Below are 22,978 nucleotides of genomic sequence, written 5' to 3' on the forward strand. Positions count from 1 at the left end.
AACTTTCCATAGGTCTCTGTCGCTTGAAAACAATCTTAACTAATGGAATATGAGAGCTGGAAGCATCTTCAATATCATCTATCCTAATTCCATTATTTTATAGATGAAGAAACTAAGGCCCAGAGAATGAAAGAGTCTTTTTATGTTTTTCTTTTTGTTTTAGGTCATATTGACAGAGCTGGACCCAAGCCCTAATGGACTGTGCTCCAGTGTTCTTTTCATTATTCCTTATTATTCCTAACCCTGGCTAGGGTCCTACTTTTCAGACAATATATGGATAGTGAAAGAAGGTCTAGCAAAACAGCCCCCAAGGTAGCAGCCAATGCCAGCTGCTTGGTGCTGTTCTAGCTACAGCTGTAACTGGGCTGGGAGGTGAGATGCCCTGACCACTTAGCTGATGCCTCATGCCAGTCTCTGGGTGGGAAAAAAGCACATGGGGCAGAAGAAATGTGCCTCGCTACTTTTTTTTTTTTTCAAAAAAAAAAAAAGAGAGAGAACCTGGAGTTCTTGGCTTTTTGGATTTCAAATTACCCTGGAGGAGCAGAAGTTTTCATTCAATGAGTAATCACCCTTAGGTCTCGCCTGCCTCCCTTCCCCTCCCCACTCTGTCCTCCTTCCTTCTTCCCACCCTCTCCCCTCCCTCCCTCAATTATCTTCCATTATGATTTGTTTCTCTCACTATCTATATATACCTTTGAATATTTCATGACTTTTAGGCCAATTAGTGAAGGATGGACGGGGGAGGGAAAAGTTGATCAGCAAATCAGTATGTAATTTTTTTCTCAAGGACTTACCTTTAAAACGGAAATGACTACACAGTGAACTTATATTAAGGTTTGATGACTTCTGAAACTTGCCTAAATGGTAATCATCGGTGAAATATATAGTTTACTACAGTAATTAACAGCTCAGGCTCCGGACTCGGAGTGGCACAGCACACTAGCAAATACTGGCTCTGCCGTTACCATATGTGTGACTGTAGAAAAGGAATATATTCTAAGGTTTCCATTTCTTCATCTGCAAAATGCAGTTTCTAAAAACAGTATTTACCATGATGGACAAGTTGATTGTCTAATATAACTTTACTTTCACATCTCTTTGTCCCTTGCTCATATCTATTTGAGGCGAAAATTTTAAATAGTTACTTTTATAGTTTCTCTTGCTGCTAGGAGAATGAGTTGTTCAGATTGGGCGGGAAAGGTGTTCCAGGCAAGGAGCTGCACGTGCAAAGGTCCTGAGGCAGAGGTAATAGGGGATTTCCTCTGTTTCTGTTTCTGAAACCAGAACAGGGAGGAAGCCAGGGTGGCTGAGGAAGTGAAGGGGGCTTGGAGATGAAGTCATAACAATCACCAAGGGCCAGGTCACACGTGCCTTGTGTTCCATGGAAAGGAACTTAGCTTTAACGTGTGAGATGAGGAAACTTCAGAAGGCTGCCCAACTTGACTGAGGATAATAGCCACTAGAGATTCCTCTCTGTCTGAGACACTAAGGATCTTAACATCTCTTGTGTGATTTTCACTGCCTCCTCTCTGCAGCATGAGCGTCTCTACCTCTGGGTTGTCAGCTCCTTAAAGGGAATTTAGGTTTCTGTGTAAGAGTATGGCTACGGAGGTAGGTGTACAAGCAGATATTGACATACCACCATTACGGGGCCTAACACAGTACCAGGCACATGGTAAACTTGCTAAATATTTGATTTAGTTTATCTTCATCTATTAAAAAGATAATCATAGAATTTCTACAGTTACAGAATAGTTCTTGATTCAGGACCATGCATGTAACATGACAGTGATACTGGCCAGGATTTCCCAAGTGCCTGCTCTGTGTCAGGGTCATTGCACATATTACACAGGCTGCAAAAACATTTCCTGTGTCCTGACTCCCGCCTCAGGCCTGCCTGGAGCCCTGACCTGTCTCAGAACATCACTGCTTTCCTCCCTAACACAGACACACACACACAGACACACAAACACACACAGACACACAAACACACACGCACAGAGTTCCGATTTGAAAAGCTTAGTAATCAATGGGTGTTTTTTACTGAAGGTTTCATACAGAACAGAGGAGAATGTTACTCCATATTCCACACAACAGAATTTAAACGAAGCCCACCAGTAAGCATTTCAGTCTCCTCTCCAAATTTTCTCTATGCGCCCACCCTGCGGGTCCCCCCTCTTATGTCTGTCTCCCTGCAGCCTCTAAAATGTCTATTTTGCTTTGCCCCAGCAATCCATGTCTTCCCCTTAGATTTCACACTCCATTTGCCAAAGCAAAAGTCCCAAAGTTCATCTACGTGATTTTCCTCGTGAGTCACACTCGATTGTGCCCCACTTACAGGGTCTGTGGAAGGTTGGCCTCATTATCCACCAGAAGTTCAGAGAACTTTCGCTGCATCTCAGGGCTGCTGTTAGGAAGTGACAAAGCTAGGGTGTGAACGTCCATCTTTCTTACGCTCAGGCCCATCCTCTGTGCACTGGACATGCCTCTCTAGATGGCATCCCTGTTGCAGACAGGCAAAGACATGATTTCATTCAGTGAGGTAGCCCTGAAGCTTCAGAGAAGGGATGGCTCACTCAGCAGCAGTCACTCTGGAAACCATGGTTTTCTGGTCTGGGATCTGATGATTTGTCAGACCTTGGGCAAGTCATTTCTCCTCCACATTTTCCATTTATAACAAGAGAACTTGACGTAAGCATTTGAGATTAACTACTAAATGGTTAAGAAGTCGGCTGTTCAGAACAACAAAATCAAAGTCTGTGTTTTAAAACCCTCAGGGGGTTGACACAAAACCTGATCCCTATACTGCAAAGAAGTTTTTTCTCTTTCTTTCCATTTCCCTCCTAACTTCCACTGTTCCCCTTAATCAGTACATTTTCTCTTGAGGCTTTTGGGACACTGTGCAGTAACCATTAAGGGGTGAAGCATGTGAGTGGTCCAAGGGTGAAGTCATCAGTGTGTTACACAGCTGTCATTATAAATGAGTCATCTGTAGGAGTATATTCACACACATGAATTACATCATCTGGCCAAGACTGAAATCACAGTAGAATAACCAACAGAGGGGATGAAAGTCAGACCCTCATTCAACCAATGATTGCAAAGTTTGGAAATGAAAGAGGACTCTAAGAAAAAACAGACAGTTCATCTGGCTTCAGTGGATATCTCTGAAATAGAAGAAAAATCAGGGGTGGCGGGGTGGATAAACTTGCCTCTCTGGAGTATTTATTGCATCCTGAACTCTTTCAGGAACTTTGCTTATCATTAAACATTAATTTCCCTAGAAACTGGAGCTTACACTTCTTATAGCTGTAGCAATTAAGGGCGGTTTTGGCTTGGAAGCTCCGACTTCCCGGCACAAATCTGTGAGCTCTGTGGCCTTTGCTCAACAGAGAGCTTTGCTTGTTTTACAAGACTTTGTAGTTTTCTGGGAAACACAAGATAAATCCTGCCCCAATGCAATAACCCAGGTCAGACGGGTAAACATAATTCAAGCAATAAATGAACTGTAATTGTTGAGAGGAAACTAAAGTTATTGCTTCATCCACCCTTTTATCCCTAAGTAGGGCATCTTATGACCTTCGGAAGCTTGCTTTTTGTTTTTGAACCACCTGAACTGTCACTGAAACTGTGGAGCATGGCAACAATTGATACTTCCACCTCTGCTGCGTAACACGCAAAAGAGCCACGCGATGCCTTGGAAAACTGGATTCATTCATAGCGGTCACCTCTCCCAGGAATGGATGCGGTGTCGCAGTTGACGCTGCAGGAACAAAGAGGTGACCTCACTGAAGTCACAGAGTCATATCACTGCACTGAGAACAGGTACCTCGTCCCAGGGCCCAGGCTATTTTCTTTACTCACTTTGTGCCTGGCAATCTCCATGATTGTTGGCCATTCATTTTTTATAATAAAAACACGCTGCAGGTTTTTTGAGCTGATGTGTTCTTCGAGGCTCTGAGCGATTCTGACCCTGGGAGAGGTGGAATCATTATTCTTCAGCGAGCAATTGTCTTTGCCTTAGTTAAGGCTGCTGTTGATCCTTGATTACCCGTGTTAAATTGAGGGGAGCAGAGATTAAAAACACAAGATAATCAGAAAGTCATTAATTGTGCACAAAGATTTGTCTCCAAGGATGAAAAGCTTACCGCTTTTCTCTCGAGGGATTTCAGAACTAGATAGAATAAAACATTCTTGACGAAAGGCAGGCAGGTTTATTGTTTTTGCTCTTTTTTTGTTGTTGTTTTGTTTTTTTACAAAAAGTAAAGATGCCAAATATTCCTTACCACTAAAGAACCTCAGAAATAGAAGAAAGACAAAAGCCGACAAAAGGTGATGCTACTGCGATCTGTACGCTTAAGGAAGGATGAGCCTTTGTGAACAGCCTGGAGGAAAGGAGAGGCCATGCTACATTCTGAGCCATGTGGATGGGCCCAGGGGTCGGCAGGGGCAAGGGTTACCCTTGAATATCTGGGACCTCAGCGTGAGCACCACAGTCCTGGAGAGGTCAAGGATGTAAGCCAAACTCACACAGGAACCTAGAAAGAATCATGCCTAGGTTTCATTCATCAGGTAGGAAACATAACTGCACAAATCATAGCAAAGCATTTAGAAATCTCACTGGTGGGCAGGAGGGAGCCGATCAAAGGGGCCGGCATTTGAGATGAAGTCTTGGCAATTAGTAGCTGCACCACAGTGGGCAGGTCACACTCGGAGCCTTGGTTTCTCCATCCTTGGTTGTCACGAGGATGAAATGAGTTAATCCATAAGAAAGGTTTAACAGAGCTATTGGCATATGATAAGCCCTTAATACATGTTCACAAATGTTATAATTATTGCTGTTGATATTACTGCTATCTTATCACAAAAAGTGATTTTCCCATTCCTTAAGCGTGGGCTACACTTAATGACTCCCTTCTAAAGAGTTTGGTATGAAAAGGGGTGAAAAGAATAACCTTTCAATGGAGAACTTGATAAACACTCTCTCAGCCCAGTGATCAAGGTCAACATCCACAGTGATGTCATGTTCATCTTATGTACCCTCGATGTGACGTCATGAAATAGCTCCTGACCTCTGTAGTATTCCTCCAAAATACCCATAACTCCAATCTAACCAGGAGTAAATCATCAGACAAACCCCCAAAGAGAGGGACGCTCTACAAAATACCAGACCGATAATCCTCAAAACTGGCAAAGTCTCCAAAAACAAGGCAAGTCTAAGAACAGTCACAGCCCGGAGGATCCTAAGGAGACGTGACAACTAAGTGTAATATGCATCCTGAATGGGATCCTGGGACAGAAAAAAGGTATGAGGGAAAAACTAATGAAATCTGAATAAAGTATGATGTTTAGTTAATAATAATGTATCAGTATTGGTTCATGAGTTGTGGCCCAGGTATCATGCTAAAGCGAAATGTTAACAGTAGGGAAAACTGAGTGAAAGTTTACCGGAACTCTCTGTATTAGCTTTGCAACTTTTCTGTAATATTCTTCTTTAAAAAAAGCTTATTTACCAACAGGCATATGAAAAGATGCTCAACATCACTAATGATCAGGGAAATGCAAATCAAAACCACAATGAGATATCACCTCACACCTGTTAGAATGGCTACCATCAAAAAGACCACAAACAGGGCTTCCCTGGTGGCGCAGTTGTTGAGAGTCCGCCTGCCGATGCAGGGGACACGGGTTCGTGTCCTGGTCCGGGAAGATCCCACATGCCGCGGAGCGGCTGGGCCTGTGAGCCATGGCTGCTGAGCCTGCGTGTCCAGAGCCTGTGCTCCGCAATGGGAGAGGCCACAACAGTAAGAGGCCCGTGTACCACACACACAAAAAAAACCCACCACAAATAACAAATGTTGGTGAGGATACAGAGAAAAGGGGACCCTTGTACACTGTTGGTAGATGTAAATTGGTGCAGTCACTTGGAAAGCAGTATGCAAGTTTCTCAATAAACTAAAAATAGAACTACCACATGACCCAGCAATTCCACTCTTGGGTATATATCAAAAAACCCAAAAACATTAATTCAAAAAGATACATGCACCCCAATGTTCATAGTAGCATTATTTACAATAGCCAAGACATGGAAGCAACCTAAATGTCAATCAACAGATGAGTGGAGGGCTTCCCTGGTGAAACAGTGGTTAAGAATCTGCCTGCCAATGCAGGGGACATGGGGTCGATCCCTGGTCTGGGAAGATCCCACATGCCGCGGAGCAGCTAAGCCCGTGTGCCACAACTACCGAGCCTGTGCTCTAGAGCCCACGAGCCACAACTACTGAACCAAATATTACACCAGACACGTACCAAAAATATCATGCTATTCTTCTGGGTTGCATAAGTAGCTTTCAACATATGATTACAGCATTTGATCACCTCTCTATTACTTAAAGATCTGGAATCACATTGCACTGTGAGCTCCTGCAGGATTAAATGCAGAATTTGTTCCTTGTTCTCTCCCTGGCACTTAACATTGTGCCTGAATTGAATCCAACAGAAACGAACTGAACCAAATGGAATCTTCTTGGGCAAGGGGAAAGATAACACCGTCATTAACATTTCAGCCGTTCTATGTTGCAGATACCAGATCCAATGCAGAAGATCCATGTGACTGACCTCTGGGGAGAATGATGTTAATATTACTGATGTTATTATTAATATCAGAATTCATGCAATAAAAACGAAATTATATTCTTGGAAGCCATGAGTTATTTATTAAGATAATTCAAAAGAATGAAGATACTAACTACGACACTAATAGCTAACATTTATTAGCCAAAGAATCATGCAAAGTATTTTCTGTGCATTTTTTTTCTTTTTCTCCCTACTCTGGGTCCTAAGGGGATAATAATGTCTGGCTAAGGGCATCTCTGTCGGACAGGTCACTTGAGGTTTATGCTACTGTTGTCTATATATTATAGATAAGGAAACTGAGCCTTAGAGACATGCAACCACTTGCCTAAGTTCATACACCTAGTGAATTACAGATCTGGAATGTGAATTCATGTCAAGTTCAAGTGTAGGGTCTGAACTCTACCCAGCCTCCCCTTTAGGTGTGAAGCCCAGCTCAAGGTAGATGGACCTGAGCTCCCCACACCCCCATCCCACCCTGCCCAGTAGCAAAAAGTGTGCGAACCAGCACCCACCACTCAGCTTGCTTCCTCTGTTTCTCTGATGCCCTTTCCATAAAGTTCAAAACCTCTTTATACCTGCCTTTAAACCAAATTGGTCTAGCTTTTCTCCCAAATTTTTCTTCTTAATGAGGCCTTTACTCCCAATCACCCACTTACTACTTGCCTTTCTCCTTCTTCAGAGCACCTATTGAAAAGCTACACTATTTTGGTCTTTAGCACAAATCAATAGTCCACATGGGGAACAGATTTCCTCTCCCTTTAGGCTTCTGTGTCTGTAATCCACTTCAGAAACTGGAATGCAGAGAGGATGAAACCAGAGCCAGCTGTACCTTTCACGAGCACTGATACATCATCCACAGAAGCCTGAATGGTACAAATGCCCTGCTGCAGGGTTTCTGAGACAGACTCTGCAAGGGGTCCAAAACAAATCATTAATGAAATCACCTTCCTTGTGATGGGCTGAAAAACAAACAGCCCCAGGGACATTGTTTATTTCCTAGGAATGCAATGCCCGTGGCACCCTGAACACAGGAAGTGGCCTGTTTAACTGAAGGAGCAACGATCTTGAAGCCTGAAGACCTGGTTGGCTCCGTCTCTTACGAGGTACACAACCTTGGGCAGGTCACTTAACTTCTCTGAGTCTCAGTGTCCTCAGACACTAACACTAATGGAGCTAACATTCTTTCTTTAATGGTACACAATCTACCTGTATATAAGCCAGAAATCTACAAGTCATCCATGTTTCTTCTCTCTCTTACCCCCAAGAGCCAATCTGTTTCTGAATTCTGTTGATTTCGCATCTTAAGTATATCTCAAATGTCCCTGTCTCCATTCCCACAAGCTGCGTTAGTTCAGGCATCATGATGTCCTCGCTAGACTAATACAAAGTCCTTCTAACCCATCTCCCTGTTCCTAGTCCAGCACCACCATCAATCCTTTCTTCTCACGGCAGCTGGTTATCGAGCTAAAGTATACATCTCATTATATTGGTCCTGACTAAAAGCATTATAAGACTCTCCATCACTTATAGAATAAAATACAAGTTTGCCAGCCTATACTACAAAGCCCTCCATGACCTTGATCTTACCCACATAGAATAGTTAGGAATCTTTCAGATGCAAGTGACAGAAACACCTCTCCAATAGGCTTAATCACAAAGGAGAATTTATTGGCTTAGGAAACTAAAAAAGCCTGGTGTAGACCAGGTACAACTGGGTCCAAAAGCTCAAACAGTCTCATTAGGAAGCAGTTTCTCTTCATCCTTTGCTTTGCTTTTCTCCATAGTGACTTTATTCTTGATTAGGGTCTTCCCACTCAATAACAAATTTGCCCCAGATGTTTCAGGCTTGCCTAGTCCTTATTTAGTAACCCCCTAGAAAGAGAACATCTTCTTTTCACTACTTTTAACAAAAGTCACAAGGCAAGGTCCTTGGGTCATGGACCTAACCCTTAACTAGACACTGTGACTAGGAGGGAAATGGTGACGAGGCAGGGACATCCAGGAGGCTGGGCTGGGGCCGGTCGTGCCTGATGTACACAACTCAACAATAAAGTTATCCAGAAAAATCAGACTGCTATCACAAAATAATGCTAGGCTTAAAATTTCCACTTTATTTTATTCATGATTTTTTTTTTGAGATCAGGAATTCAAAAAGGGCTTAGCTCTTGCTTGGGGTCTCTCATGTGGTTGTGTTAGGGGAACCACTGACAGAAACCACCTGCCCTGGCCAGGCTCAATAGTAACCACTTGCCTGAGTTACCTTACAACAGGAGGTCCTGGTAAGGAACGCGGAACTTACAAGCTACCACCAACAGGAAGAATTCGGAAAAGGTCAAAAGGAGAGAGGAGACTCCAGTCCATATGTCCTACCAACCTCCCAGAATCCTTCTCGCTGGAATCCATCTTGGTTGAGCAATGTGCACACCACCAGGAAGGATCCTGAGTCAGAAATGATTGGCCAGATGCAACCCGGAAACTACCCTCATCACCATAAAACCCGAGACTGCCAGCCACGTGGCCGAGCAGTTCTCCTGGGTTCCCTGATCCTGCTACTCTCTGCCTGGGTGCCCCTTCCCAATAACGTCTCTTGCTTTTTCAGCACTTGTGTCTCCTCAGACAATTCATTTCTGAGTGTTAGACAAGAACCCACTCTCTGGCCCTAGAAGGGGTCCCCCTTCCTGCAACAGTTGCAGTGAGATGTGGGCTAGGTCTGTAGACATCTGAAGGGTTACCCGGGCTGGGTGTCCAAAATGGCTCCTTTACAAGATGATGTGGGTGTTGCCTGATGGGAACTCAGCCGGGCTGTCAACTGAACGCCTAAACATGCCTTCCTCAGCATGGGAACCTCCAAGAGGATGGACTTCTTACATGGTAGCCCAGGGCTCTGTGCACTGGCATTCCAGCAAAAGGGGGACGCTGCGTCACCTTCTCTGACCTAGGCTCTGAAGCCATGCCATGTCACTTTTCTGCGTTCTACTGTTTACAAGGCTTCCCAGAGTCAAGGGGAAGGGACATGGACCGCACCTCTGGATAAGAGGAGTATCAAATGACTTGCAGCCACAATTATTTTCTATTGTTTTATGAACACATTCCCATCATTTCAACAATTTCTGTCTTTCTGGATGCATTTTTCTCTGTCTACAATACCCTTTACATCTTCTTTGTCTGTCTACCAAGCTCTACTCTCCCAAGACACACCTTCTGCTTTCTGCTTTCCTCTCTCCTTTGGGCCACATGCTGAGTACATAACCCCTATAATATAGTTTTTTTCCTGATGTATTATAACTCTTTACCTCTGCCTCTATCATCAGCCTTTCCTCCTTGAAGGCAGGGACAAAGTCTTATTTGCCTCTATACTTCACATATTCTCTCTCGTAGGTCCTTAGGACATGTTTGCCAAATGACAGAAATAGATTATAGAGCCAGAGAGCTTTTCAAATGTTAAAGTGCTGTTGAAACAAAGGCTGTCATTATTTACAACATAAGGGAGACTTTTACTGAGGAAAATGTAATAGCTTCTGGTGATAGCTTTCTGCCTGGCAAGTTCTATCTAAATGGATAATCCATTAGACTGTCAAAAAAAATAAAAAACATTATTTAAATTTTCTCTTTCTTTCTTTCTCCAGCTTAAATACTAGTGACAACTAGTTGTTTGTCCTTTAACTGTTATTTACATCACTGTTCTCCAGATTTTTTCAAGTAATCTTTCCATGAATCTGTTTTATCAGGCCATTGCTTCTCTACATCTTTTATAGTTTTGTACTTAATTGTTTATCATCTAATTTTCCTGGCCCACTACTTATCATCTTTAATTAGTCTTTTATTTATTCAGTCTATATTTTCTAAGGATCTGAGGGGCTACTATGTACCAGGCAATATGATGGACCCCAGGGATTCAGTGAAAAACAAGTTACAGTCCCTCCAACAAGAAACTCAGTGCCTGGTGGAGAAAGAAAGTGTCAACAGAATGTGATAGATGTTAAGCCAGAGGCCTGCAGAGAGGAGTATGGAGGTGGGTACTTACTCCTCTCTGGGGTGGATAAGAGAGACTGCAGGAGGAAACACCAATGCACCTACAAAAGGGGGTAGTATTGAGACTCATAAAGAAGGAGACATCTCAATGAGAGAGAACATCCTGAGCCTGGAGATAGAAAAGAATGGATGTGTGGAAGACCAACAGATAGTTTCATGTTCTTGCTCTAAAGTATGAGACAGAAAATGGCAGATTTCTGAAGCTTCTAGCTCTCAGGATTGTGAAAACTGTCTTGGTTTTCAGGCACTAGAGTCTCTGGAACTCTCTAACTGGGAATCTAGTTAATTACCCAAAGAGTTCAGGAAACAATCGCAGAAAACCAAACTCAAGGGAATTTTTAAAATTATTATGCAGCCGTTTCTCCAAGCCAAGCAGAATTTGCTGCTAAAAAAATCTACTCCAAGCTCTACACTTTACCACTTGAGAGACTTTGCAGACAATTTATTCATAGATCCTCAAGACTACATATGGTATCAAACAAGACTACATGATATTTCTCAGAAAGTTGCTGGGAAGATCACAAATGATGGTATAAGCAGAAGTTCCTTTTGTGGACAGTGGTTACTTTTGCATAGCTAGCTCTTTTTTTTTTTTTTTCTTTTTGCCATTTTTACTGCTAAGAGAACACTTCTTTTTCCTTCTTTCTTTGGTATCACACCTTCCTTACTTTCCTCCATGTGTGATCATGTGACCTTGGTCTGACCAATCAGAATACTACTTTGCCATGTCCATATTAAGCAATGCAGGACTAAGCACTTGTCCCATTTTGGTTCATGGATGACCAAGTAGTTCCACCTGGTTCAATCGAATAAATTCTATGACTCATAAAAAATTTGAAAAAAGAGAGGCTTTCTTTCCCATGGAGCTGCTAAGTCAGTATACGTCAAATAGAAACCCACTAAAGGGCAACAACAACTAAAGAAATGCCCAAGAAGGAAGACCACAGAAGAAAACAGAGCAGAGACAAGAGACAGATAACTGACGATAAGTCATGAACGCCAGGCTACATCTGTCTTTAAAATAAAAATACCGTACATCTTGCAGTTGATAATTTCCACTTTTAAGTGAATTTTACTTTTGTTTCTATATCTTGCAACTAAAAAGAGTCTACTTTCCATGGTTTCAGCTACCTACAGTCAACCAAGTTCTGAAAATATTAAATGGAAAATTCCAGGAGCAAAAAATTCATAAAATTTAAATTGCACACCATTCTGAGTAGTGTGATGAAATCTCTCAGCATCCTGCTCCACCTCACCTGGGACATGAATCATGCCTTTGTTCAGGATATCCCATCGGTTAGTCACTTAGTAGCCATTTGGTTATCAGATGGTCAGGGTGTCACAATGCTTGTGTTCAAGTAACCCTTATTTTATTGAACAATGATCCCAAAGAACAAGAGTAATGATGCTGGTGATTCAGATATGCTAAAGAAAATCCGTAAAGTGCTTCCTTTAAGTGAAAAGATGAAAGTTCTTGACTTAATAAGAAAAAAAATGATATGATAAGGTTGCTAACATCTATAGTAAGAAAACTTCTTCTATCCATGAAACTGTGAAGAAAGAAAAAGAAATCCATGCTGGTTTTGCTTTCACACCTTAGACTGCAAAAGTTAAAGCCCTAGTGCATGGTAAGTGTTTAGTTAAGATGGAAAATGCATTAAATTTGTATGATAAGATATTTTGAGAGAGAGAGAACAAAAGAGAAACCATGTTCACATAACTTTTATTACAGCATATTGTTATACTTGTTCTATTTTATGATTTGTTATTATTATCTCTTACTGTGCCTAATTTATAAATTAAACTTTAACATAGGTATGTATATACAGGAAAAAAAACATAGTATATATAGGGTTTGGTATTATTTGCAGTTTCAGGCATCCACTGGGGGTCTTAGAATGTATCCCCTGTGGATAAGGGGGGACTACTGTATAAAAGGTTGTGTCATCTGAGATAGAAATAACTTTACTTCTCCCTTTCCAATCTGAATGTCTCTATTTCTTTTTCTTGCCTAATTGCTTTGGGTAGAATCACCAATACAATGTTAAATAGAAATTGTGAGAATAGTCATTTTTTCTTGTTCCTGATCTTAGGAGGAAAGAATTAAGTCTTTCACCATTAAGCATGATGTTAGCTGTGAGGTTTTGTTTTGTTTTGTTTTTATAAGAGAGATCCTAAATGATCAAGGAAGAACTTTGTGGTACAGTATTTTGGCTTTTGGAGAAAGGATAACATATCAAGAAAAGATGAAAAAAATGGATGAGAATTTGATTTTGTACATTTAGGTTTTGGGTCTTTCTTGGTATTAGAAGATACTGCAGCTGCCCTATTGTAAACATAATTCACAATAAATATTCTTGCCCCCAGAGTGAATTCTCATCTCAAATAAGTACACTTTCTTCCAATTTGCTGATGTCGTGAAAGAATAATCTGTCCGATCTACATATGAATTCAATTCTAAGCTTATTTTGCCATTTAATTCATTTAACCTAATGATGGAAATTACTAATAAGAAGATCACACAAGTTGATAAGTTGTTACAGTTGTGATGCAGTTGTCAAATTGTAATAATTGGTGAAGGAATTTGGCTTTTTCTTGGCTAGCAACTTTTCTTTCAGCCCTTGCATTTAGAAAATTGGTGGATGTGAACAATTATTCATTTACTCACTCAGCAAATACTTGCCAAGTCCCTACCTGTTGGCAAGCACTACATGGTAGGCAGCTTCTAAAATGACTCCCAACAACCGCCCCCCCCAAACAAAATTCCTACCTGGCCCTTTACAGAAAAAGTTTGGCAACCCCTGCATTAGAAACAAATCTACCCTACACTTGAGGGGAGGAGATTCACAAGGGCATGAATACCAGGAAGCTGGGATCTTTGGGAGCTGTGAGATTTTTGTAGATGTCTTTTATCAGAGTGAGGAAGTTCTATTTTATTCTTTGTTTGTTGAGCTTTTATTATTATTATTATAATAAAAAATATTGGATTTTGGCAAATGCTTTTTCTGTGTTTATTGAGCAAGATACATTCTTGCCATAATTACTGACGTCAAAGAAAAAATATTTGGGCATATAGGCAAAAAGCCAAAGTAACTATAAAGAAAAGAAAATCAAATCACCATCAGAAGTCTCAACATCAAAGTTTTGTGCCAAAAGAAAATGGAGTAACATATTTAAGATACTCAAGGAAAGTAAATGTGAGCCAGATTTTATATCCAGCCAAATAAACTTTCAAACATAAAGGCAGAAGACAATCAAAATATAAGAATTCAGAGAATAATGTTACCATAAGCCCACACAGCCTATGACTATAATTAAAGAATAAACTTTAAAAATCATAACAAGTCAATTTTAGATAAATTTTAGAAACACCTATTTTTAGGAAAACATAGCTTACCAAAACTAACACTAAGGGAAACAAAATGAGAAGAGACTTTACTCATGAAAGAAATTACACCAGTAATTAAAAATTTATCCCAACACATAGAGAAAACTTCAGACTTCCAGAAAATAGGAAAAAACAAAACAAAACACTTCCAAATTCATTTCATGAAGCTAGGATAAACTTGAGGACAGTGAGAACAAGGAAAATTAACAAGTGGGTGAACTTATGAATATAAACGTAAATATCCTGAGAATATATTAGCACTATATAACCACAGCACTACATAAAACTACTGCCTTATTGTGACCAAGTTACGTTTTCTCCAGTAATGTAGGAATAGTTTAATATTAGAAAATTAATGTATTTCATAATATTAAGAGATTGATAGAGAACCACATAGTTCATCTCAATAGATGCAGCAAAACCAGGCATTAAATGAAATTTTAGTCAACACCCACTCATGATAAAGAAATTAGCACAGAAAGAATAGAAGGGAACTTCCTTAATTTGTTTCAGGACATGCCTCTAAATCTACTTGCATAGTACTTAATGTTAAAGGGAAGAAACAAAACCCTCATTATTTAGATATGATATTATTATCTACATTAAAAACAAAAGATAATATACACATATTTTGTTTACTAATGAGTGTTCAATTGCATTTCTATTCTTTATTATTATTTTATTCCCATTATTTAACTACAAGTAAGAAATTAGCAAATGTAATTTTTAGTAGTACAATGTACTATTTTAGAAATAGATTTAACAAAAGATATGTAATATTTTAAAAGAAAAATTATAAAACTTTATTTTAAAATTAAATCAATTTAAATAAATGGAGAAATAAGAATCAACATAGTAAAGATGTCAATTCTTCCAAAATTAATTTCTAAATTTAGGCCACTCACAATACTGATATGTTTTTCATAGAATATAAGAAGTCAGTTTTAAAATTAATGTGTAAAGCAAAGGCCCAGGAATAGCTCAGGAGACTTTAAAGAAAATCAAGTTTGAAGATTTTTACCACCAGTTATCAAAATTTATTATAAGTTTATCATAATTATGATAACATGGTATTGGTAGATTTAGGTAAATTGACCAGAACAGAACAGAGAGCTCAGAACCAGATCCATGCATATGCAGGAGCCATCTAAGTCAGAGAAGACGTTGAAGATCAGAGGGCAGATGACAAGCTATCTACAAATGGTACTGGGACATGTATGGGGAATAGAAACTAAACTACATACTGAACCAAAAATCAATTCTTGGTGAGGTAGGGATCTAAATGTGAAAAGCAAAATCCTCAAAACATGGAGAAGAATACCCAAACCAATTTTCTGACACTGGAGTGTTCATTAAGTAAAACATGAAAAACATAAATGAAAATTAATAAATTCAACTATATTAAAAGCTTCTGTTCATCAAAAGACACCCAAAACATACACAATACATATCAGGAACCAAAGATTTTGTTAATAATATGACAAAAGATTAGTATATGTACATGTATGTCCACCCCCGCAGACATATATTTTCTACCTACTTATAAAATAAGTAATAATAAATTTAAAACATTGATAAAGCTTATGAAGTCAGTGCAATAAAAGAAACTCAAATAGATTTTAAAAAGATGAAATCTGTTCACTGTCATGCATAATCATAAAAGTGGTCATTAAAACCACAATGGAAAACCATTTTATACCTGTATGATAGGCAAAAATATTTAAAGAATTGGGAAAGATTTGAAGAAATAGGGTATTTTACATGCTGATGGGTATGAACTGATACAACCCCTTTGGGAATAATTTGACAACATCTAATTAATTTGAGGATAGTTATACCCTATAATCCTTCAATTCCTTGTCTAGGTATAGAGCTACTTTCATACCTATGAACATGCATAACCATGTCCACCATCTGATCAGTGGACAAATAATTTATGGCATACATATAAAATGGAATATGATACAGGAGTAAAAATAACCAGAACTACAGGTATCAACATGGATGCATCTGGAAGAAAAATCACACTGAGGAAATATAAAAGGCAAGTTACAGAAAAACTACCATCTGACACCTCTTAGATGAAATTTTAAACTACGTGAAACAGTGCTAAAAATACTAAAGCTACATAAATGTGCCGTAAAAGAACACAGAGCTCATGAAAATGATAAATACCAAAGTTCGATGTGTAGTCACCTTTGCAGGTGTGATAAGAGATTCAACTGAATTAGTCATGACTTTTTTTTTTAAGTGGTGGTGGGTACTTAGCATTTGCTATACTATTCTCTACACCTTTTTGTATGTCCAAAATATTTCATAATAATAATTTTTAAAAGAAAAACCTCCCACTATCACGGAAAGATGTTTTTAATATATTACAGGTAAACACAGTGAAATATATATAAACACCTACCATATGCATCACCCATTAGAAAAAAAATATTCACGAAAAAATAAATGCAAAAAAAAGAATGGAAAGATATATACTATAATGTCGAGTCCATAGAAATTGCTAGATTACAGTTGTTTTTAGTTTGTGTTTTCTGCTTCATTTTTTCTAGTGAGCATAATTAACTCTTAATGAATCTGCTGAATTAATTAATAAACATTTTTAATGTCACAGTTATAATAAATCATAACAATCAATGCACTTGTGCTGAAATGCCAAACATAATCAGAAAATGCTTCAGAACTGCACTTCTCCATAGCATACTTTGACTTAGTTGACAAACTCTCAAACGGGACAATACCCCAGTCCTCCGTGAGCTTACCGATTAAAAACAGATGACAAAAAAGTGAACCGGAGCTATAAATTAAGCATTAAAATATTGCATTTGACTTTCAGTGCTCTCCGACATTTTAGACATATGGACAGTCTCCACTCTGCCTTTTCAGTTCTGGGAAAGAGCTAATGCTTCTCCCCAGAGTGTGAGATAGCTGTCAAACATGCCTTTTTTGCCACTGTCGTTTTCACACCAAATGCTCTTCTTTCTTTTTCACACAAGGACAAGATAGCACTGCAGCCTCCCCCGGCTGTGGGAAATGGATATAACTGAAGCATGATCTGCGTCGGGGTTTGTTTTTAACTCACCTCTTCAGTGAGCACGCCTCCTGTCCTCGAAGCAGGCCAGCTCGGTGTGGGTGTGCAGTGCTTCCAAATCTCGCTATGCAGCCCAACCTGGAATAAAACAGAAATAATGAAAATGTCCTATGTTTCCCTGCACCATTTGACTCCTACCAAGAAAATGGGAGGACTATCTCAGGTTATATAAAGGAAAGGTTCTTGAGAACAGTTGCTGGTCATTTTACAACTGGAGGCGAGAACCATCATATAATCCACACCATGTGTATTGAAGGTGTTTGTTAACACATGATCAAAATATCACACCTAAATCTTACTTGCTGCTCACCTGTGCTCCACACTGTGTTAAATGCTTTACATTCATCATCTCAATTCATCCTCCTGGAAACTCTATTAAGTTGATTCTATCTTACCAGCCCCATGTTGTAAATGCAGAAACTGAAGGTCAGAGAGAAGTTAAATGACTTGCCAAGGCCATGAAACTAGTAGATGATGGAGCTGGGATTGGAACCAGGTATCCTATCTCACACCTGAGCCCTTAACCTCTCCACACCTGTCCTCAGAACCATTCAGAGAGTCCCTTTTAATTATCCTCCTATAGTTATTAGTGGTGGATATTTTAATCTGTTTACTGATGGAGTAACTGAGTCTCTGAGAGATCCTGCCCAAACCATCAGAGCTATCCAACTTCAAAATCTATGCACTTAGCACTAGATCACATTCTCTTTCATAGATTCACAACCAAGATATGATCTCTCTTCCAAGTCCTTCCTCCCTCTGTTTCTCCATCTGCAAAAGAAAGGGAATCATATTGTCTCCCTTGAAAATCTCCATGGCTTTTATGGGATCAAATGCAATTCAGTGCAAAGGGACTTTGAAAAGTATAAAAACATGAGGAATTCAAATTTGCACCCATATTTCAGCTAAGTTTCCTTATCAGGCATCAACTATTAGAACATGCCAAATCCTTCCCATCTATGTTTAGAATGCTATGAGTAATAACACAGTCCCTATTCTCTGTTCATAGCAGAACTCAGATGATTCTGCCATTATCCAGCCTTTTCCCAGATAGCCCTGTACTATGAAGCTAAGCTGACTTTATCTCCAGGTTCAAGGGTGGACTCTGATAGGCCAAAGTCAATCGAAGTCATCTTGGTCCCTTGGACATAGTGATTCCTTTAGTTAACTTTGGCTTAAGGAAAACAGCACATGCATTCTCCTGACTAGGGGGGTTTAACTAAATTTGGGCCGATGAGCTGTGTACTGATGATATGGCATCCAGATGTGAAGCTGGAAACCAGAGTAGCCATTGTCCACCATAAGGGAGGTGGTCAGTGAACAATACCGACACCACTGAAAGTGGGAAGAACTTCATGAATGCCATTTATGTTATTACACTAAAATTTTTGATAGTTTCTGTCAAAAGTTTGATGTTCCTATACCCTTCTCATTGGTAAGTATTTTTAGGACATCTTCATTCAAATTAGCATATGCAGTCTCCAATTCACCCTTGCTACAGACGTCACCAGTATTATTTCATCCAACTAATTGGTATGAAAAAGCAATCTCCTCTTTGCCCTCTTTCCCCTGTTACTGTCTCATTTTCTAAAGCAGTAACCTTTCATGCCTTTGTGGGCAGTGTGGGGATAGAGAGGCATTTCCTGGCACAGGTAATGAGCTCCCAGCTGTTTCCACTCAGAAAAGGCAGGAGCTGCAAGTGAATAACTAACGTGCATTTCACAATTTACCATTTGTTAAGCATAATTCCCTCAAATTGATTTGTTCTAAGTTTCACCTTGCTTTGTGAATTTGAAGTGTCTTTCCCTTCACTGGGAAGCACCACTGTGTAAGCCTCTCATTTTTCCTTGGAAAATAAGAAATGTTATCAAAATCAAATAACTTGCTTTTAGTATTAAAACGCTATTGTCAAAGAATTGTGCACTCACAAAGGAAAGACATTTTTTCCATCTCCTTAAAAGAGGAGTTCTGAGATGGAGAAAATATGAGTGGGTTTCCTCCACCCCAGGACTGGCCCTCACATAGGTACTCAGGTTTCTCTTTTTGCCCCCTCCCAATTCTGTATTTCCAGGTGGCCAATTACTTGTAGCCAGGAAAAAGCTAATTTACATTAACTAGCTCCCAGCAAATTTGTCTCCTTAAAAGCTCTTAAATTCGCCCCTTTTTTTATCCCTCACAGCAGCTGCTGCCCCATTTCAAAGCCCCATTGCTCTCACGTAGATTATTCAACAGCCTTCTCGCCATTTTCCTTTCCATCCTATTTCTCCCTCTCCCAGGGTCTACACCTTATTCCTGCCGCAGCTGTCTTTCTAAAAGGCAAATCCGATGATCACCTCCCTCTCCTATGTAAGACCTCTCAACAGCTGTCTGGATAAAATTCCAACTCCATGGTCTAGTGTCAAGATCCTTTATGATCTGGCCGTGATGCATGGACAGCCACGTGTCTGGCCACTGCTGTTACGTATCTTTGCTGCACTACAACTTGTTCGCTGCAGTTACAATACTGGATCTCTGACAAAATAGAGTGGGGCTGAATTTTGAAAGAAAAGCTTTTTAATAAAATCAGCTCTCTGTCCTATATATTTTTCTAAAAGTTGTTCTTTTCACATATGGTGTTTTTAAGTCTCTAGCATCGATTTTTGGGTATAATGTAAGATAGGAATCTGTCATTATTGTTTTCATATGAGCAACTAGTTGAATCAATGGCATTTAACTAACTAACATCCTTCAGGTAGACGTTGTCAATTTTTAGAATTTTAAAAGAGATCTTAGAAACGTGTTTTGAGGGTAGGCAAGCAAAGCTCTTTAAAATTTGATCACACTAGAAAATGGAATCCTCTTGCACCGATGGTGGGAATGGAAATTGATACAGGCACTATGGAGAACAGTATGGAGGTTCCTTAAAAAACTACAAATAGAACTACCATATGACCCAGCAATCCCACTACTGGGCATAGACCCTGAAAAAACCATAATTCAAAAAGAGTCATGTACCACAGTGTTCATTGCAGCTCTATTTACAATAGCCCGGAGATGGAAACAACCTAAGTGTCCATCATCAGATGAATAGATAACGAAGATGTGGCACATATATACAATGGAATATTACTCAGCCATAAAACGAAATGAAATTGAGCTATTTGTAATGAGGTGGATAGACCAGAGTCTGTCATACAGAATGAAGTAAGTCAGAAAGAGAAAGACAAATACCGTATGCTAACACATATATATGGAATTTAAGAAAAAAGAAATGTCATGAAGAAACTAGGGGTAAGACAGGAATAAAGACACAGATCTACTAGAGAATGGACTTGAGGATATGGGGAGGGGGAAGGGTAAGCTGTGACAAAGCGATAGAGAGGCATGGACATATATACACTACCAAACGTAAGGTAGATAGCTAGTGGGAAGCAGCCGCATAGCATAGGGAGATCAGCTTGGTGCTTTGTGACCACCTGGAGGGTTGGGATAGGGAGGGTGGGAGGGAGGGAGACGCAAGAGGGAAGAGATATGGGAACATATGTATAACTGATTCACTGTTATAAAGCAGAAACTAACACACCATTGTAAAGCAATTATACTCCAATTAAAAAATAAAAAAAATAAATAAATGCCATTTTTAATAAAAAAATAAAAAATAAAATAAAATTTGATCCCACTCACTTTGTCAGTGTAGGAAGTATTTCTTTTTTCTTTTTTTGTCTTTGGAAAGTGTATCATTTACTGGGTCTTTTTTTAAACTTTATTTATGTTTTTGAATTTTATTTTTTTTTATACAGCAGATTCTTATTAGCTATCCATTTTATACACATCAGTGTATAGATGTCAATCCCAATCTCCCAATTCATCACACCACCAGCCCCAGCCCCCACCGCTTTCCCCCCTTGATGTCCATACGTTTGTTCTCTACATCTGTGTCTCAACTTCTGCCCCGCAAACCAGTTCATCTGTTTCATTTTTCTAGGTTCCACATATATGCGTTAATGTGCGATATTTGTTTTCCTCTTTCTGACTTACTTCACTCTGTATGACAGTCTCTAGATTCACCCACATCTCTACAAATGACCCAATTCCATTCCTTTTTATGGCTGAGTAATATTCCATTGTATACATGTACCACATCTTCTTTATCCATTCGTCTGTCGATGGGCATTTAGGTTGCTTCCATGACCTGGCTATTGTAAATAGTGCTGCAAAGAATATTGGGGTGCATGTGTCTTTTTGAATTACAGTTTTCTCTGGGTATATGCCCAGTAGTGGGATTGCTGAGTCATATGGTAATTCTATTTTTAGTTTTTTAAGGAACCTCCATACTGTTCTCCATAGTGACTCTATTAATTTACATTCCTACCAACAGTGCAAGAGGGTTCCCTGTTCTCCACACCTTCTCCAGCATTTGTTTTTATAGATTTTCTGATGATGCCCCCTCTAACTGGTGGGAGGTGATACCTCATTGTAGTTTTGATTTGCATTTCTCTAATTATTAGTGATGTTGAGCAGCTTTTCATGTGCTTCTTGGCCATCTGTATGTCTTCTTTGGAGAAATGTCTATTTAGGTCTTCTGCCCGTTTTTGGATTGGGTTGTTTGTTTCTTTAACATTGAGCTGCATGAGCTGTTTATATATTTTGGAGATTAACCCTTTGTCCGTTGATTCATTTGCAAATATTTTCTCCCATTCTGAGGGCTGTCTTTTGGTCTTGTTTATGGTTTCATTTGCTGTGCAAAAGCTTTGAAGTTTCATTAGGTCCCATTTGTTTATTTTTGTTTTTATTTCCATTACTCTAGGAGGTGGATCAGAAAAGATCTTGCTGTGATTTATGTCAAAGAGTGTTCTCCCTATGTTTTCCTCTAAGAGTTTTATAGTGTCTGGTCTTACATTTAGGTCTCTAATCGATTTTGAGTTTATTTTTGTGTATGGTGTTAGGGAGTGTTCTAATTTCATTCTTTTACATGTAGCTGTCCAGTTTTCCAGGCACCACTTATTGAAGAGACTGTCTTTTCTCCATTGTATATCTTTGTCTCTCTTGTCATAGATTAGTTGACCATAGGTGTGTGGGTTTATCTCTGGGCTTTCTATCTTTTTCCATTGATCTATGTTTCTGTTTTTGTGCCAGTACCATATTGTCTTCATTACTGTAGTTTTGTAGTATAGTCTGAAGTCAGGGAGTCTGATGCCTCCAGCTCCATTTTTTCCCTCAAGACTGCTTTGGCTCTTCGGGGTCTTTTGTGTCTCCATACAAACTTTAAGATTTGTCCTACTTCCGTAAAAAGTATCATTGGTAATTTGATAGGGATTGCACTGAATCTGTAGATTGCTTTGGGTAGTAGAGTTATTTTCACAATATTGATTTTTCCAATCCAAGAACATGGTATAACTCTCCATCTGTTGGTATCATCTTTAATTTCTTTCATCAGTGTCTTATAGTTTTCTGCATACAGGTCTTTTGTCTCCCTAGGTAGGTTTATTCCTAGGTATTTTATTCTTTTTATTGAAATGGTAAATGGGAGTGTTTCCTTAATTTCCTTTCAGATTTTTCATCATTAGTGTATAGCAATGCAAGAGATTTCTGTGCATTAATTTTGTATCTTGCTACTTTACCAAATTCATTGATTAGCTCTAGTAGTTTTCTGGTAGCATCTTTAGGATTCTCTATGTATAGTATCATATCATCTGCAAACAGTGACAGCTTTACTTCTTCTTTTCTGATTTGGATTCCTTTTATTTCTTTTTCTTCTCTGATTGCTGTGGCTAGGACTTCCAAAACTGTGTTCAATAATAGTGGTGAGAGTGGACATCCTTGTCTTCTTCCTGATCTTAGAG

At 39.3% G+C, this 22,978-nt stretch overlaps 1 protein-coding gene across 1 annotated transcript in view; it reads right to left on the minus strand.

The window, feature by feature from the left end:
• The window catches only part of PPP2R2B (protein phosphatase 2 regulatory subunit Bbeta), a 609,983-nt gene that overhangs the window by 511,857 nt on the left and 75,148 nt on the right, over positions 1–22,978 (minus strand). Inside the window, exon 2 of the mRNA XM_079917157.1 lies at positions 17,148–17,234. Within this exon, the coding sequence (XP_079773283.1) occupies positions 17,148–17,234 (87 nt within the window). The remainder of the gene's footprint in view (positions 1–17,147; positions 17,235–22,978) is intronic.

Source organism: Stenella coeruleoalba (genome assembly GCF_951394435.1).
Source record: "Stenella coeruleoalba genome assembly, chromosome: 3".
Classification (NCBI taxonomy): Eukaryota; Metazoa; Chordata; class Mammalia; order Artiodactyla; family Delphinidae; genus Stenella; species Stenella coeruleoalba.